Here is a 19591-nt window from a genome sequence, read left to right on the forward strand (position 1 = left end):
AGTGAATCAACTATAGTTTGCTTAAGAAAAAAATTAATTAGATGTGAATGATAATGTCTTCAATGATATAAATCCAAACTTTTACTTTTCTTTTTATGCCAGAGAAAAACCACTGATTTTCAGGTCACTAAGAGATGCAACATTGGTTGCACTATATTTTGATATCTTTGATATAAAATTCTACATGCCCTCTTTTTAATCACTAGAAAAGCTTTTCTTGTGCTTTGACTTGCTAACTAGAGGTGGCTTATCAACTCATACCAAAGTGAGCTAGCTGCCCCTAGTCAAGTACAAGGCTTTTAAAGTTAAAGGCACGAGGCATAATAAGCCATTATTGAAGTATAAACAAGGCACGAACCTCAATGTCTTTTGAGATCTAAAGTTTTAAATCATCACAACAAATATTAAATAATATATTTATAAGATAAATAAATAACAATAGATATATGTAATAAATGCTTTGTTCTTTAAGGTTTTACAAAATGAAATATTGGTAAAAACTAAATTACTTGAATTTTAAGTATAAAAAAAGTCTACATTATAATTTAGTTTGGAAAAATGTTTACATGAAAATCTAAACATTATTGGCATTTCTATAAGTTTTATACAAACAACCATGCAAAAAAGAGAATAGTAGTGCAAGCACATGGGGGAAACTTTTTTTTATTGTTTATCAAGTATGCACTTTTGGCATACTAATTCTCTTTTTTTTTATATTTTATATTTTATATTTTTAATTATTTAAGGTCATGAAGCTTTTAATTCATTCTTTGTGAAATGCTAAGAAATAATATCCCTTGCCATTAAATACTACTTAGTATAAAATAACATTGTCCTTTGCTTAATTACTTTTTTGTGCTCTAGTTAATTCGTTGTAGGAGTGTAGCCTAATTTCTTATATAGTGGAGGATATTAATCATTTGAAGAGTTATTTACTAAAATAGATCCAAGATCTAGGTTATTTATACATTTTTATATTTATACAGAAAAATTGCCCATATGATCAAAGACCTAGTCGTGTTGGCTTCGCCTATCGAACTTACGATCATTGTCTCGACAACGTAAAACTCTCTTGGCTTGCCTCTAGGGAGTCGTCGCACTTTGGCTTGCAAAAGGGGTGATGCTTGTGTGATTGGAACCTAGACAGTCTGCCTAGCAGCCTAGGCCCCATCCCACTATGCAAAACCCCTTTGGGGCATATTTACATTTAATTTAATGTATATTTTTTATCAACACAAAAAAATTTGTGATTTTTTTTTAAACAAACACATGTTTTTAAATCATTGCAGAAAGGCAACCCATGGATCTGGGGCACATTACAGATTTCATATCCACCAAACCAACATTCATTCCAAAACATGAATTTATTCAATTCATAAATTTAAACTGAATGTATTCAATATAATAACCCAATTTAAAATGCAATAAGTTCCAAAAACAGCCAACTCCTAGCTGTTATAATCTTGGCCACCAAATCATAAATTGTCATCTTCTTCAGCAAGTTGGTCCTACCATCACGTTGCTCAACTAAGACTTAGCCTTAGTACCTAAAAAAGTTTTTTAAAAATAGGGTAAAAATCGAAGTTCTCGTGCAAGATCTGCTCAAAATCCAACAATAAGAAGAAAAACATACACCAAATCAAATATAAGTTTAAGAAAGCTTTAAAGCACAAATTTCAATTAAAACAGACTGGCAATATACACAAATTAATTTCACCCAACCAAAAATCACATGTTACATAAACCAATGTTGATGCACGAAGCAATGCAACTTTTATGAGTGGCTTTTTAATTTAATTATCAATCATAGTTTTTTAATGCATGTCCATACTTAATGCAATACATTTAAGTTTCATCTTTCATAACACCTACAAATACTAAAAGCTGGTTAAAATCTTGATGTCCAAGGCAGTCCCCAATTATATTTTAAATACATAATTTATATTTTATTATCTGGGTCCCACACATATCCCTCAACCAACATTAGAAATCATCACTCTAAGTCAGAACATGATAAATCATCACATAATGTAGGGATGACAAGGGCATCATCACCCTTCAATGCTACTTTTCTTGGTACCAATAACTGCACTTGAGTCAGACAACCCCACCCTCAAGCAAAGTGGTGAAAGTTTTCTACAATCATGGTTAGGAACACAAAACACGAACCACCTATCGGGTTCTTGGGATAAACAATGTATATGTCGTTCAGTATCCTCACGGCCCTCTATGACCATCATCTAAGGATCCCACCATTTCAAAGGGTAAGTAATGAAGAAAAAAATAATTACATTCTTTAGTTTTTTATACTTTTCCTAAATTATTAGGGTTTCTTCACACAACAACAACATGCATTATTCGATTAAGCATTTACCTCCATTAGTTATATAAGTGAAATATTTGTGCCACATGTGAATTTAAATCGTAAGCATCGTAAACCAACATGCCAATGTGTTTCATAATTTTTATAACTAATAGGGCACAACCCATCGCCTCAAAAGACCCTCAAATGGCTCAATCATAGTTATTACACAATATGCGCCTCTTTACAATTTCACACTAACATTTGATTATCACAAATAAAATATACAAATGTATATTCGCAGCAGATATCCCCAAATGAAGTACATATTCACATCCCTAGACAAACCAAGGTTTTGACAGTTTGGTCATAAATTCAGATTTTAAATAATATATTCCAGATTTAAACCATTAACTTAAAATTTCATATTAAAGTAATAAATCTCAGATTTAAGCCCACTTATTTTTTTAGACCAACCAAGGAGTTAGTTTCATAATGGTGAAGAAAGAACCAGATTTTATCTACCACAAAAATAAAATCAGATTTGACCAGTTACATAAGACTCAAATTTTATTTAATCTAAAGCCAGATTTAGCAATCAATCAAAACTCAGATTTTGTTTAATAAGATCCCAGATTTACATGTTTAATAAAAACTCAGATTGTTTTAATTAAATTCAGACTCAAATCACGTTTAAAGGAAAACTCAAGTTCATTTACTTGGGTCATGAATTAAATTATAATTGAATAAAACTAAGGTTTATATAGTTAAATCCTAACCCAGATTTAACATACAAAGATCCAGATTTATCGAAGCTTAAATAAGGCTTGGTTTTAGAAAACTAAATCCAAATTTAAATAAACTAAAACTAACATACATAAGTCCAGATTTAATAAACTGAAATTAACATGCTCAAATCAAATTCAACCTAAATAATCTAACATAGTGAAACAAGGAAAATCAGCATACATAAAACGTACTTACATAATGAAACAAAAATCCAGATTAAATCACAAATATGTGTGAATCCCAGTTTCAACATATGTCAAATTTACAGCAATAGTACATATGCTGATATACACAACATAAACCAAATTATGCACAACAAAATAATAAAGGGAACCAACCACATACTGTGCGCAGTTTTATAAAAAAATAGACAAACATCATCTAATATAAACCACATGTAAACAAATTCGTATTGAACTCATATCTCAATGTGAACACATGTCCCAAAACTATTTTTTTTTATCAGTCCAAACCCTACGAAAATTTGGGTTTCGATAGATACGTGGGTAACCTTGATGGGTCGGATACCCGTTGACAACCCCACCTAGAGCATGGTGTTGGATACACCTCAGACAAAAACTCAAAAAAAAAGAAAAAAGAAGTGCAAAACACTTGGGACAAAAGCTTGACTTGTCCAAACGACCTAGGATCAACCTATTTTGCTTGGTTTTTCATTCTCCAGTTACTTGTGTGATTACCAACATTGAGTCACCTTTGACATGCACCTTTTTTGACCATCAAAGTATTTAATCTATAGATCAACACTTCATATTCTGCTGTATTAATGGTATATTCAAAGTCCAATTTGAGAGCATATACAATCTTATCTTTTTATGGAGTAATGATCATGAATTTGATCTCGGACCCATTGATGTTTGGAGATCTATTAAAATATAACCCTCAGGTATTCTTTTGTCCTTCTTCCTCCATTGCTAAGATATTTTCATCAGGTCGGCTAGATGGTCTGCTATGACTTGCTCCTTGGTTGACTTATGAGAGACATGCTTGATATCAAACTCCATGAGTTGCCCTTGTCATCTAACAATCCTTTCAGTTAAGGCAGGTTTTTCAAAGATGTCAAGCCTAAATATGACCACCTCACATGCATTTGAGTCTTCCACACCAAAGCTAAGCAACAGTGTCTAAATAAGTCAATTCTATACAATTTCGACTGAGAAATCAAACGCCTCCTAAAAGTAATTAAGTTGTACAATGACTTGTGAATGAACAAGTCGTTCTTGAAGCATAGCCTCTAAAATCCCCTGGTCAAGTGTGCGCAGCCCGCATGGGCTATTTCTAAACATGTTTTTGATGTTTAAAGTTTAATGAGAAAAATGTTAGGAAAGTGGTAGTCGAGAAAGTGGTTATGAACGCGATCAGTGACTGCAAAGTCAGATTTTCTGAACAAAACCTCTCTCTCTCTCTCCGAGTGTTCTTCGGAACTATCGCCACATTTTCCCCTTCATTAGCAACCCATCTCTCAACTCTCAACACTTGTGTGCCGTGGAAGAGAGCTCATTTTCGTGCCGTGGAAAAGAGAGAGAGAGAGAGAGGCCACATTTTCGTCTTCATTAGCAACCCCTCTCTCAACACTTATACGTCCTCTTCTGTGTGTGTGTGTGAGAGAGGGATGGTGGCTTTGATGGGAGTAATCACAGATTTTTTGGGAGTGAAGGGATCTCCATTCTCTTTCTATGAGGGACTCGGGCGAGGAGATTGCTCGAGTAGGAGACCGGCATTTACCGCGAGGAACCAAACGGGGTTCATTGGGTTCAGAGGTCGGTCTGCGTTGAGCGCTTGCTTTCTTTCATTTATACTCTTTGATACATCTCCTGAATGCTTTGTTTTATCATCTTGCGATGTTTTCTTTGTAAACTCACGATATGGACTCTTCTAGTGTCTGATCTATTCTCAAGGAAAGGCTGGTCTCTTTTGAGCATGTAAGAAACAGTGATGTGCTTCTGTGAGGTGATGGAATGGAAATCCGAGACACCATCTTTGAGAAAGCGAATCATTTCTGTTTTTTCTTTGATTTTGGATATGTGGTCCCTAGCGTGATCCCAAAATTGAAGCACCATCTTTCAAAAAGCGAATCATTTCGGTTTTTTCTTTGATTTTGGATCCCAAAATTGAAGCACCATCTTTCAGAAGCACGTCATTTTTTAGTCCGAGATCTGCATTTGGATATATGTCACTAGATCAATATGAAAATTTAGATCTTTAGGATCAATCTGACTCGGGATCTGTCTTTTGATTCGGATCACCCAGCATGCTAGCAAGTGAAAGTACTACCTTTGCTTTCTTGGAAAGTAATTAACAGTACTGCTTTGGAGAGTAAATCCTTCTCTTTCATTTGGATATGTTGGTTGTTGACGTTGTAGAGAGAAGATTTGCTCGTTTTTGTTTGAAGAGCGTCCTGGTTTGGGTGGTTTAGATGAGTTTATGCTTATATATTTATAATTGTTATCTCCGAGGCCATCTGCATTCGACTTTAGTTTTAGAAGATCCCGGGAGAACGTGAATCTCTGACTTCTCACGTAATTCCAATTTATTGGATTTATTTTTTGAACGAGACAATTTATTGTTTTATAAATTCAACAAAGTTCCACATGATTTATTTTGTCTATCTTTTTTAACCTCTTCGCACTTCCATTTGTTACTTTTGAATATGTATGACTAATGTTGCATGCTCTGCATTTCCTCTTTTTTCACATCAGATTGTATGCTTTTCGCATGGAACAAGTATTTGGTGAAAGAAAACTGTTTTTAAGCTGATAATATGCTATACTTTGGGGAGAGATAAAATTTGCTTGTCTACTAAATCATGCACAGGAGCCTGCCAACGCCAAATTTTAATGAAATAGTTTAGGAAAAAAAAAGTAAACATTCTTTTCTTGAAGATGAAAGAATGAAATAGTCTACTTTTTCACAGAAAAAGAGAAATAAAAACTGAAGGAAAATCTCATTTAAATGAAAAGCAAAAGGCTAATCTTTTATTCTGTTTATCTTTGAAAAGCTTTCATTAAAATGGGTGACAAAAAGTCACCCCAAAAGAAAACTATAGATTACAAAGGGAACAAAATAGACGACAAAAGGAAACAGCACAAAATATTGAGAGGACCATGGGGAATAAAAAACTTGTTCACAAACATTCCTAAACTCATTTCATCCATAGTCACAAATATTGGTAAAATTTTTAGAAGTATCTGAATTTTATCACAGTATTTTTTAAAAGTTGATAAAATACCAAACAGAACACAATTTTTAAAATTCAGCTAATTTTAAAATATCACAATCTATCATGATAGTAAATGTTTTAAATTTATCATATATATATATTTGTATTTTATATGTTTTCCTATATTTTTAAGTTTGTATTGCCAATATTTCACAAAGATTTTCTCAAGAAAAATAAATAAATTATGTTTATTTTCCCCTCATCGAAGGAACCCAAATAACATGTTTTGTGATTTCGATTTCATCAGCAGAAAGTAATAAAGTAAAACAGAGAGTCCTGCCACTACATGTAAAAATCAAAGTTGGAAGTCCTGACCAATGAATCCCAGTACCCAATTTAAGCTGATCATGAGTGGTATAGCAAATCGTTCAATGGGGAAGCGCAATTCGTGAATACAAAACTATTGGCATTCTTTTGAAGTGTCGTCAAGGATGGAAATTCACAAATTACAGATTGAATCTGAAGCACTTCATCTCACAAGGAATGTTTCAAGGGATTAGCTGATACTAGGTAACAGCTTGGAAAATATAGGACAAAAACTTGCTGGGCAGGGCAATCAAAGAACAGACCTTGGTGAGATATTACAACAGATGTTATATAGAATGCATTGGCTTCCTGGAAGCAGATTTGAGTATTATGTGGTTCCTCAGAAAGTGTAGAATCAATTATTAGTTCTATCTCCATCAGAGGCTCTAATGCTCCAAATAGAATCACATGCGAAGGGCACCAATTTCGGTCCAAGAAGGTACTTATTTCAAGAGTTGGATGAGTAGGTGCTGGCAGGGGACAAATGCCATATTATAACAGTTACAAAGAGGACAAGGGGTTGGATGAGAGGGGCTCAATTTAGAGGTTCTAGGTACTTTGGGCCCAACTGGACTGGAGGTTCTAATATAAAATGAAACCATGGTAAAGCCTGGGCAAGGAAGGTATTTTATTGTGGAGGACAATCACACTGAATTGGTGAGGCAAGTGATTTGCAAGAATGAAGGCAGAGGGATAAGGTAGTGATATTGTTCTTCAAATGAAGTACAGCTTTTTTCTCTCATTAAACATCCAAGAATGAACAATTTTGATGTTGAGTACATCCAATAGTGGTGACAGGGTATCACCTTCCCAAGTTAGAATTCACTACAATTCTCCCCCCCCCTGCTTTCATATTGATACTGCAATTGTCCCATCGCGATCATCCTTGTTTAGCCTTCTTTATGGGCCTTCCTTGACTAATGAAGGTCACATAATCTCCACATGGTAGAGAGTAGTTTCCTTGGAACCCCATTGATGAGGCCATGAATGTGTTGTTTGCAACATGCCATGATCCTTTTTCATACACATATTTGTCAAATTTGCTCCACAACAAGATCCTGTCTTACCATCTCCAATAGGCTGTTTCTTGGTTCCTTCTCGTGATGCCTTATAGGTGGATGTTTTGTGTTTGAGCTGTGGGTTGTTCTTGATGTTCCTTCCATCAGAACTGCTGAAGCCTGAATCAGGTATTATTTGGTGCATGTGGATAAAGTTGCATGTTGAAATTGTTGCAACATTATTGATTATTGCATCATTTTGTAATTAGGGAAACATGGATGCAACGTATTCAACTTACAACATAGTAGCTATTGTCAGGGAAGTTTCTGGCTGCATTATATGGCATCATGCACCAACATGTCCCATTTTTTACTGGTAAGAAAAATTTGAGACCCTTCGAGACCAGACAATTGTTTTCAGATTATTCCAAGAACTTTGAGGTTCTAAGCCTATAATGATATAGATTAACCTACCGCATTTATCCGAGTGGTCCACAAATGTTGTAAATCTCACTATGGACACGTGCATAACTCTATATGGATATGAATATATGCAATTTTTTTTGGAAACAAGGACAGGAAGACACATTTTTTAATTGATAAAAATATATTTTTGCTGTTTTAACATAGAATAATGTATTTACTATTCACACTATTATTACAAATTAAAATAACATAACATAATGTGGAACTTGTTATGACATATCAAGTGGCATGTCCATGTGTCATATCATGTCACCTTGACACAGGGGCTTAAATAACTTGTCCTTGTGACGTAATGGAAACCAAAGTCCTTATTTTCTGTTGAGCATCAGTTTGACTTTGAACAACTCTTGAATGAACTCCTCGAAAGTTAATAATAATAAACGAATTTGTCTTCAACACAATCATGCAAAGTATTGTAAAGAAATAGCGAAAAATGCAAAAACAATGCCACTAAGGGCTTACAACATCACAATCACAAAAGTGCACAAGCACAAACCAATGCCACTAAAGGCTTACAAGATCACAATCACAATGTGCACAAGCACAAGTCCACTATGCGACAATACAATAACCAACAAAGGGCAACAATAAAAGTACTAAGTGCATATAAAACATTAAAGAACTAAATAAAAAAACACAAAACATAAAACTATTTATCTTTATTGAGCATAAATGTTTAAGAGAAGCATTGGAAAGTGAAAGGGGATAAAAGCCCCTATTTATACACATACAAGAGAGAGGGAGACCTCAATAGAGCTGTTGGACTGTTCTAACAGCTCTATTGACTATTCAACTTTATGTTGATTAGTAAAAAAAAACCTAACAACTATATTTGGTATTTGACCAAATAGTCCCTATAAAATTAGAAAAAGATAAAAAGAAAAGAATAAAATAAAGTACTAGTTTGCCCCTAATGGGCACAGCCTATTACAAGAAGTGAAATGACCAAAATACCCCTAATGGGTATTTACCTATTACATCATTTATAAATAAAATATATACATATGTATGAATATATATATATATATATATATATATATGTATATATGTACAATATGAACCAAAAATATATATATATATATATGTATGAAAATACATTATATATATATATAGCTATATATACATGTACAACTTAACAAGTATCCACGTCTAACTCTTGTCACAGTTTACAATGAAACTTTGTGAGGGTTGATGTAAAGTCACAGAAGAAAATATGATAATAATGGTGTTAAGAAATGCTGTTATAATTTATGGAAGGAAAAACAAAAACTAACAAAACTTACTGTGGGAATCACCTGACTTTGCCATCCTGTGCAAACTGCTCATCAACACTAATCAACGATTGCACTCAACAACCGGTCCTCCTTTTTCAAGTTGCACTAGTTCAGAATAGTTGTTGTTGCTGTTTCAACTGCTAAATTTCTATTGTCTTTGGTTGCACATATTGTAGATTTTTCAGGATTGCTGCTTTTTATTTCTCTCTCTATCTCTCTCAAGGTAGGAAGTTGTTCACTGCCCATATGTTCCTTTTATCTAGTTCAGTGTTGCATATTTATGCTGTTTATGCATATATAATTCTCCACTGTTGATGTATGTTTATGGTGTTAGCTTTTGATTATACCTTCTCAGCTTTTTCGCTAAGATCAAGTGTTAGCTTTTGATTATCATGGTGCATCATCCCATTTTAGTTACGATGCTCCATATTTATCTTGGAACTCCACTACATTACTGTAATAATTGGCAGCTCAAGGAAGTAATCAAATCTTACCTAGATTGAGAAAGGAAATTGATGATATCGCTAATGGATTACTGTGGACTATATTATCACATATACAGTGATAATGGCATGGGTTTGTGAGAAAGGTATATAGATTTGTAGATATTCTTCCAAAAGAAAAAGAAAGAAAAAGATATACAATTTTGTCTGTAAATGCTACTGGAAAAATGAAGTTCAAGCTGAATGCACTGTTGAAGATTAAAGCCTGGCGTATTTTACCTTCTGTAGTACATATATGTGGAGTTGTTGAGGGCATAGTGCATGGTTAGTCTTCATCTCTGTGGGGATACCAACATCGGAAGTTAAAATGTTTGGGTTCCCTCATGGACAGTGAGTTGTACCCTAAATCTTTAAAGTTATATGCAGTTGAGTTATGCAAGAATGACTTGGTCTATTTATCTCATCAGACTGCTTACTGTTTGGATGTCAGTGGCTGCCCCTTTTCAGTTACCAAGTAACTATCACGATGGGTACTTTTCAGTTCTAGTTAGTGACCAAAATTACTGCAATTTGAGTTTGGTTTGCAGGTCCAGATCCAATCCCTTTGTTAGAGTAGATTCTTTGAGGATAGTGTGTCCCTGAGTCTACATATTTGCTGTAAAATGTTAAGTATCTGAGATCATATTTGCTTGTTGCTTCCAATTGTTTCATTGTGAAAAGCATGCATCTAAATTCAGATATGTTGGTTATTCGACATACAATTATATAAATATCAAAGTCTGTTTTATCTAAGAAATACTAAAGTTGATGCAGGGGCAGTTTGCTGCAAAATTCACTTGTATAATAAAGTTATATAAGTGACATCAATTGTGATTTTAGGATGTAGCACACACGATAGAGAGGGAGATTTTAAGGGGAAATAAGAAATAATCGGATTCTTCCATTTATTCTTTTGAGCTTTTCACCATAAAAGCCCTTTTTATGGAAACTCAAACAATTACATCAATTTTGACTTAGCTAAATACAAGTTTAGACAGTAAAGTTTTTTTTTTTCTACATTTTAAGAACACTTATTAACTTCCTATTTTATTTGTACCCCTCCATTTTGAGAGGCATTCTTCCTAATAGTATATGATAAAATCAGGTGTTATAAAATCTCATTTTGCAACATCTGATAATCTGGGAAGCAATTTAAATCCTAGAGAGCTTTTACTAGTGGGATGGATAATAAAACGTTTGCAAGGCTTTTTGTTTATCTGACAAGCTTTTGCAACATCTGAGAGGCATTCTTCCTATAGGAGGATTTCTGTTTATACAGCAGATCAAGCTTGAATGAGAACTATTCAAGCTCACTTTGATGCGGCTACATCAGAATCATTCTTGGCCTGAGCTTTAGCAAAGCCAGAGATCAACCTGGTTGCTCTGGGAAACCTTGTTTTTGTTTTTATGTTCTTTCTTCTTGTTATAGAGTGGAGTTGGATCAGAATACCATGACCTCTGAGATATAAAAACAAGTGGTATTACCATATGGACAAAATTTCCTGTTTCTGTTATCCTAAGGTTGTACAAAAGAGTACAATATACGTGCTCACATGCATGCATATGCACACACACACACACAAGCTGATCCAAGCCTGTATGAACTCATTACTAAGCAAGCTTGAGAGTTGAGACTGACTTTGAGCTCCGTGGACAAGGTTAAAGGAACCATTGCACAAGCCAAGCCCTTGAGTTGTTTGTGAGAGTCTCGGCTAATTGTCTAACTCTCCTTGAATCCATGGTTAAGAAATGAATATATGGCTTAGGTTGTGCTCCCAACTGGCTGGACACAAATCCCAAAGATTAGACTGTTCTTATAATTCCCAAGGTTCTTGCTCTATCAGACTGTGTATTCTAACATAGTATGAGCCATAGCTAATCATTGATTTCATTCTTTAATTAAATGACATTCTTTTGCTATTTTTTAAGCTAAGAAATAGTGTGTGGAAGTAGTTGTTCAAGCCTGTATCCAACCATCAATGTGCACTCTTTTGTGAATGCAATGGCATTCACATTTAACAATTTTGCAAGTTTGTTTATCAGGAAAAACAGTTGCATTTGGCAACAGGTCCAATCTCGCAGTCTTTTATGATTATTTTCCAACACTAAACATTTCCTAGGCTACTCATTGTTTTTTATACCAAAAAGATATGCACTTCCATCTTCAAAAATATCTATGGGATGCTCCATTCTGTTCATAGCAACAGCTCAATGAAGTTAGACAACTGGGACTACTTAATCTCCAATGAGGTCTCCATCCCAAAGGTGGATAAGGGTGGCACTATTACTTCCCCCTCTTTCTTCTTCTAGATTTTTTCATCCCATTGGAAAATAATTCTACATCTTTAAAGTTGTTTAATGACTGTTTTTTTCAACAAAGTTACATTACTTTGTCTGGGAGCATAGTTTATGTATGTCAAAAGATCATAATAGATTATGTTGAATAAATTGTTTCTTCCATGTCAAGAAATTCGTGAAGCCTTACATATGTAAGTCTTTATGGGTGGGGCTTTCTTCCTTTATGTATTCACTTACTTTTTTATGTCAAGAAGCTTGACATGAAAGAAGATGGGTGTCAGGGGTGACATTAAGCAAGGTGGTCCATCAAGGGAGAGCTCGTGAACTTTTCTGTTACATGATGTAACTTATAATATCAAGAGAGTTGATGAATTCAGCTAAGCAGCAAGCAGTCAAGGAAGTCTGATTGGAAGTCTTTGTGATCAGAATATAGCTGCACGTGGAGAGCAAAGCTGTATTCTTACAATGCAATTGAATGAAAAAATTCAGGATGCAAGCAATGAAAAAAAATATTGGAGAAAAATTATAGGAGGAAAATTGGGTGGGTTTGATTCAGGAATGGTCGATTTGATAGATAAAAAAATTGATTAGGATTAGACAAAATCCAAGTAAGGGATGCGTCAAGTTTAAAATTTGACATATGCAAATTTTAAAACTGTACCTAAATAAAAGAACATTAATGGGATTCAATAGTTAGAAAAATGAAAAAGTTTATTGATCAGTTTCTTATTCAGAGATTTAGTTTTTTTTTTTATCTCAACAACAAGGAAATCTTATGAAGATATCACAATTTAAGATTGTAGTATTGAAATTAAAAAATTTCATCAACTTAGGATACAATGGCAAATGGAGGAAAATGGATCAAATGAAAAACTGCAAGATCAATGCTGCTCATATGCGGAAGAGAGGCATATATGCAAAGTTAATGAGGTTTACACCAGAGTTACCGGAAGCTTCTTAGGTAGGTGGGAAGCTCGCTTCCCGGAAACTCGCTTCGGAAGCGCGATACTCCTCGCTTCCGAAACTTCATGGGAAGCTTGATTCCCCCACGCTTCTTCTATGCTTCTCATACACATGGTCTATGCATACTATATACTTTTCTCACGTTTCTTTTCCTCTTTTTCATGTATTTTTTCTCACGCTTTCACTCACTTTCCATGTACTTTCTTTAAATTGGTAACCATCATTGTTAGATTTTAACAAAAATTTAACTCTTTTACAGAAAAATCATGAAATATAAGAATGATCAATTTTATTTTAGTTTTTATTTGTTTCTTGTTTGATTCTATATTGCTTCATTTTTTATTCATATTTCACTTTTAAATTAAAACTTCGTTTCCCGCTTCGTATAAATTTTAAAATGCCTCGCTTCCGCTTCCCGTATCGTTTCCCGCTTTCGCTTCCTAGTTTGGCAACCTTGGTTTACACATGTGGAGGGGGATCAATGTTTGTCAATAACTAAGATAAAGATTAAAGGCACACGAAACAATAAATGTTTATCTATAATTATTTGAATATATAACGCTTAAAAAGATCAGGTTTAATAAACATATGTATGTTTATGATCATTACCATCATGTTTCTTATCACCATTGTTTCCACAATTCCTATCGATTCAAAGTTTATTGAATGCATAGCACTTAAAAGGATCAGGTTCAATAAACATATGTATGGTTATGATCACTGCCACCATGTTTCTTACTGTTACTGTTCCCATAATTACTACCTCTCTGAAGTTTATTCATTCTTGGTGCTTTCACCAGTCAGCATGGTTTCATTTTCGATAGTTACCAAGATTAGGTTTTATAAACATATAAATGCTTATGAATTATGATTATTGCCATCATGTTTCTTGTTAGTGTTTACTTTCATAATTCCCATCACTTTGAATTTGTTCATTTCTTGGTGCTCTCACCACTATCTTGTTTAAGCCATGCTATTGCTGAGGATTTTTACCGTTGTGTATCCCCCTGATCATTTCAATTATTCTGTTAATTGTAGTTTATTTTGGCAACCATTTCCTCTGTTTCCAACACTTGATTGTTGTTTTGGTTTGTCATCAGCTCCAAAATCCAGGGCTGTTAAAGCCATGGCTTCCCCAACTGTTACAGCTCCCAAACGTGAGAAAGACCCCAAGGATCGGATAGTCATAACAGGGATGGGCCTTGTTTCTGTCTTTGGAAATGATGTTGATGTATTTTATGATAAACTCCTAGAAGGAGAAAGTGGAATTAGCCTGATTGATAGATTTGATGCATCCTCATACACTGTTCGGTTTGCGGGCCAGATCCGTGGCTTCTCCTCTGAAGGATATATTGATGGAAAGAATGATCGGCGACTTGATGACTGTTGGAGGTACTGTTTTGTTGCTGGTAAAAGTGCTCTTGAAAATGCAGACCTTGGACCGGAAAACCTAAAAAATGTAAGTTGACTGTGAATCTTGACCTGGTAAATAAGGAGAAACTAAAACACATCCTCACGATGGCGATCTTCAGTTATGTTTAGATGCTATTACTGCAGACACGTGAATAGTCATCATTGGAAGTTAATCAATTGCAGCTGGTTGGTTTACTCTTTTAGCAGTCTTGTAGTTTAGAATGGGGAACTGGGGAAGCCTAGTAACGGTTCCTATTCCACCAAAACATGAACTGACCTTTTATCTAATGTAAAAAAAGAAGCTGAAAGTGAAAGAGATTGCCTTAAAATAATTACTATATACCTGTAAAAAAGAAGCTGAAAATGAAAGTGATTGCCTTAAAATTACTTTATGCATAAACTGCTCAGAATCTTTATACTGGTGTTAACTTCAGTCCTTTCTGTGGAGCTGTTTATGTATTTTTCTCTAAGATTCTCATCAAGTGTTTTACTGTGGCGTTTGCTTAAATCTACCTGTCTGGAAGTGTCTAAACATCATATCAGCTAAATGAAATATGGGGAGCATGAATGTTTCACCTGTGTCATGTACAGGAAAAAATCATACTTTTTTGCAACATATGTAAAACACAGATTGTCTGTTTTTGCAGTTTGACAAAACTAGAATTGGAGTATTGGTGGGATCAGGTATGGGCGGATTGACTGTCTTCAGCAGTGGAGTTGAAAACCTTGTTTTGAAGGGCTACAAGAAAATTACTCCATTCTTCATTCCCTACACAATCACCAACATGGGCTCTGCACTTTTAGCAATAGATCAAGGGTTAATGGGACCAAATTACTCAATTTCTACAGCATGTGCAACTGCAAACTACTGCTTTTATGCTGCTGCTAACCATATTAGGAGAGGTGAAGCAGATATCATGGTTGCTGGTGGGACAGAGGCTGCAATTATGGCCACTGGTGTTGGTGGTTTTATTGCATGCAGGGCACTTTCTCAGAGAAATGATGAGCCGAAGAAAGCCTCGAGACCATGGGATAAAGACCGAGATGGTTTTGTCATGGGGGAAGGTTCTGGTGTGCTGGTAAGCCATTTCTTTGCATAGTTGGCGCTTTCTAGGTAGTTTGGCCATTATCAGAACATCCTCGATTCTTACTTTTTAATTTCTTCAAAATTCCTTATCTTTCTTTTTGGATCATCTTAATTCTTAAAAGATAATGGAAAGCTTGGAGCATGCAACAAAAAGAGGAGCAAACATTATCGCAGAGTACCTTGGTGGTGCCATTACTTGTGATGCACATCACATGACAGATCCTCGTTCTGATGGACTTGGCGTTTCATCCTGTATAATAAAGAGTTTAGAAGATGCAGGAGTTTCACCAGAAGAGGTGAGAAATGTTAGTCATCCATATGAGGCTTATTAGGTTGCACTTGCATGTTTGAGATGAACTTCAGTTACCTGTACCGTTTTACCTGAAATACTAGCAATATATATATGTCTGTGTATGTATATATAGATGTGTGTGTGTGAGAGAGAGAGAGAGAGCACTTTCTCTATCATTTGCTACTGATGGTTAATTTTACATTTTTGTTTCTCATGAAAATCTTTAGATTGTGAAGCAAGGCTTTTCTTCATCATGAAATATGCAGGTGAACTACATAAATGCTCATGCAACCTCAACACTTGCAGGAGATCTGGCAGAGGTTAATGCCATCAAGAAGGTTTTCAAGGATACCTCTGAACTAAAGATGAATGGAACAAAAGTATGATCTTGACCCGAGTCTGTTTTCCACAAATAGAAACAGGATTCAGGACTTCCCAAAATATTATCTGCAGTTCTACAAAGCCTCGTAGAGGGTGGCACCACTTCTGAACATAGCATTTAATGGTGCCTTAAACGTATTAATAATAGAAAATAATGATTTGACTATACCCACAAGAGAGAATGAGAATGAAGAGTTTTGCTTGGTCATATTTTGAAGTTCAATGCCACTAACGTATTTTATTTCAGTCTGTGATTGGCCATGGTCTTGGGGCTGCGGGTGGATTAGAAGCCATAGCAACCATCAAGGCTATCACTACTGGATGGTTGCACCCCACTCTTAATCAAGATGTATTGCTTCTTGACTTTCTTTTTCTTGGTTAGTGCTAGATCTCTTTCTGACCTTTATTTGCTTCTAATATTCCTTGACTTGAATTTTGCAGAACTTGGAACCTGATGTTACAATTGATACAGTACCCAACACTAAGAAGAAGCATGACGTCCATGTTGGTATGCATTAATTAATGCTTTCTTTATTTCCTAATTGTTTGCTTGTTAAACTTGTCAGCTTCTGGCTCTGAGTCCTACATCTGCATATCATGGGCATGTCTTTGCTACAACAATATGCCCATGCAACATTTTCTCGATTGACTAGGAAAGCCCTGCATTTGAAAGCAGTTTTCCTCTAGAGTATGAAACATGATTTTTCCAGGCGACCTTGAATTTCTAAAAGAAAAAGGGAAAAAGATACAGGGAGCTAAGAATGGCCCTTTGGCATCAGTATACCACTCTTTCTTCACATCAAAGATTCCATTGGTTTTGTTTTTCAAATACTCCATTGTGCATTAACTTTGAGAGCTGGCTTCTTCCTGGGCCTTTATGAAAGGCAACATATGCCTAAAAAGGCTAAACAGTAAAAAAGCTACATTTGATTCATAGCATGTTATCCATGCAAGACAAGCTTGTTGAACTTATGAATATTGTTACACGCCATAATGGCTCTCCAGTTGTTGGTGCAACTATCTATTATGCCCATTTTTTTCCTTGTGTAAGTCCATTGTGTGAAACAAATTCAGGTCCACATTATACTTGAATATTTCAAATTATGAGTGCTGTAGGAGAAATTAAAAAATTAGCAGGCAACATGTGCACTGAGGAGGCAACAACAAGAGAACTTTGTTTTTCTTACTAAAAAGAGTTTTGTGATGTGAGAAAATGAAGTCAGTTCTTTGTCTGTCTGGTTATCTATATGTGGATTGGAAAACATGGGAGTCCTGTTTCTTACAGTAAAGATACATGAGTGCATGGCTGTGCTGCTGTGAGTGCACATGCTGTGTATAGCATCATTGACTTATCTTTGTACAAAATGGTCTTAATGGCAGCTATCTCAAACTCATTTGGCTTCGGCGGACACAATGCAGTGGTGGTTTTTGCTCCATTCACACCATAGGTGCTCTGTAGCCCACACAATTTTTCCGGGAAGTTGCTTCGAGCTGGTTGAGTTAGAGAAAGGTGATGAAGCAAAGAAGACCTTTTTAAAGCATTCTTGATCAGCTTTCCTTCTATGTTATTTTATTATTAAAGAGTTCTCAATTAGTTTTTCACATCTATTTAGAACAAGGTTTTTCCCTACATTTTTCTTGTAATGATTCAATTTTCTTTGTTTGATTTTGTTAGCTAACCTTATCAACCTTGTATAACATTGTTAAGATGTTCTTTCGTGTGCAAACATATTTCCACTTTGATGGCATCTATTGCAAAATTGGGGCCTACCAAATGTTGTCTTCAACATAAATGTTCAAACGATATAGCTAAGCAGGTTGAAGCAACATTTTCCATTCGCTCTAGTCATTGAATGTTCTGATCTGCAGTTTCCAGTACTTTTGTTATGCATGTGGACCTTTATGAGGGGCTTGTTCAGCTCCCTTTCATACGAAATGGGCCCCTTTCGTATGAAAATACTCTTTCCTGCAGGTGCTGAAATGAACCACCCCCGCAGGAAAGCAACAGCAGGGCCCACAGGCTTTCACATGTTTCAATAACTTTCCTATGAACGCACTGTCGCTCCCTGCCCCACCCTTCCCACTCCCCCACTCAGTGTCTTTCGCTGGAGAGAGACGTTTTCCACCCATGCGGGTGTGTTTGAATCGTGGGACACACGCGAGTGGGGACAGACCGGGTGCTGTCGCATCCCAGACAGGACAGAGGCCCAACAGTTTGTTTTCAACCGGGCATGGTGGAACCTGAGTCACACCACTAAGGGTGTGACTTACTGGTCCTGGACAAACACTGCCTGGCATGTCCATGCGGCCCCTAAAAGAAACAAAGAAGGCGTTAGTGAGAGACTTCTCCTAATCTTGTTGCAATGTGTTTTTTTCTTTGGTTGATGCTAAGGGAAAAGCCAGTTCTCATCGGCCATGATTAGGATGGGTGTGAACCCAGCTGACCCTAGTGCAAACCTCCACTGATAAAAAACTTCATAAGCCTGTCACTCCCATCAACAGTACTCTCAGTTTCCACAACTCAAGTCCTATCGAATCGGGTCAGTTATAGCCGGTATCTTACCACCATGTTTATTACTCCATATCATCATTCTCCATCAACTTTAAGTGCATCATCATCATCAATAACATATCATCGACCATCATGCTCATAATCATCATCATGGTTCATCACTCTGGGCATTGTTGTTATCACCAGCAACCCCATGTAGCAATATAATAGTGAAAATTATCATAAGCAGCAAATAGTCCCTAAGAACAGTGCCATTACAGCATTGCACTAGAAATAACCAACAGTGCCTAAATTTTGAACGGGGGTATATTCAGAGTTTGGGGCCAAACACTTATAAAGTGTACGGCCCAACCGACTGGTGCCATGTAATTGTAACAATGCCAACTCATGCCCGTTAAAAGTGGCGATTTTTTTTTTTAAAACGCTGCAGAATATTTCCAGAAACACGAGGTCCTTTACCGTCGTAACTACACCAAAACCACAAAGGATCGTGCACTACCATCTCTAAAAACAAAGCATTTTTATTCAAACAATTTCATAAGGTCTAAAGGCTAAGAACATGAATAACAATAATAAAAAAACAATGTGTCCCAAAAAGTAAAGCCCTTTGTCCAAACAAAACATTGTCCAACAGTCGTGTAGTCCCCGTAATCTCTCCGAAGTAGCAAGTCTCATCACTAGGTCTCCGAGACTGTGAAACAACACTAGAAATAGGGTGTCAAAATATGAAATCCTGCATATGAATTCTTTTATCAATTCAAATAAGTAGA

General features: G+C 35.6%; 1 protein-coding gene across 1 annotated transcript; it reads left to right on the top strand.

Moving 5' to 3' along the window:
• The first annotated feature begins 4561 nt into the window (after positions 1–4561).
• LOC149843415 (3-oxoacyl-[acyl-carrier-protein] synthase I, chloroplastic-like) lies at positions 4562–18066 on the top strand. The gene is made up of 8 exons (XM_090001821.1): positions 4562–4869; positions 14237–14595; positions 15197–15628; positions 15759–15932; positions 16195–16308; positions 16557–16658; positions 16751–16817; positions 17690–18066. Exons 1-8 carry the CDS (start codon positions 4722–4724, stop codon positions 17755–17757), a joined length of 1464 nt encoding a protein of 487 aa, XP_089857947.1. The 5' UTR covers positions 4562–4721; the 3' UTR covers positions 17758–18066.
• The last annotated feature ends 1525 nt before the right edge of the window (positions 18067–19591 follow it).

The sequence above is a fragment of the Nuphar pumila genome, chromosome 3 (assembly GCF_984573655.1).
Source record: "Nuphar pumila chromosome 3, dmNupPumi1.hap1.1, whole genome shotgun sequence".
Classification (NCBI taxonomy): domain Eukaryota; kingdom Viridiplantae; phylum Streptophyta; class Magnoliopsida; order Nymphaeales; family Nymphaeaceae; genus Nuphar; species Nuphar pumila.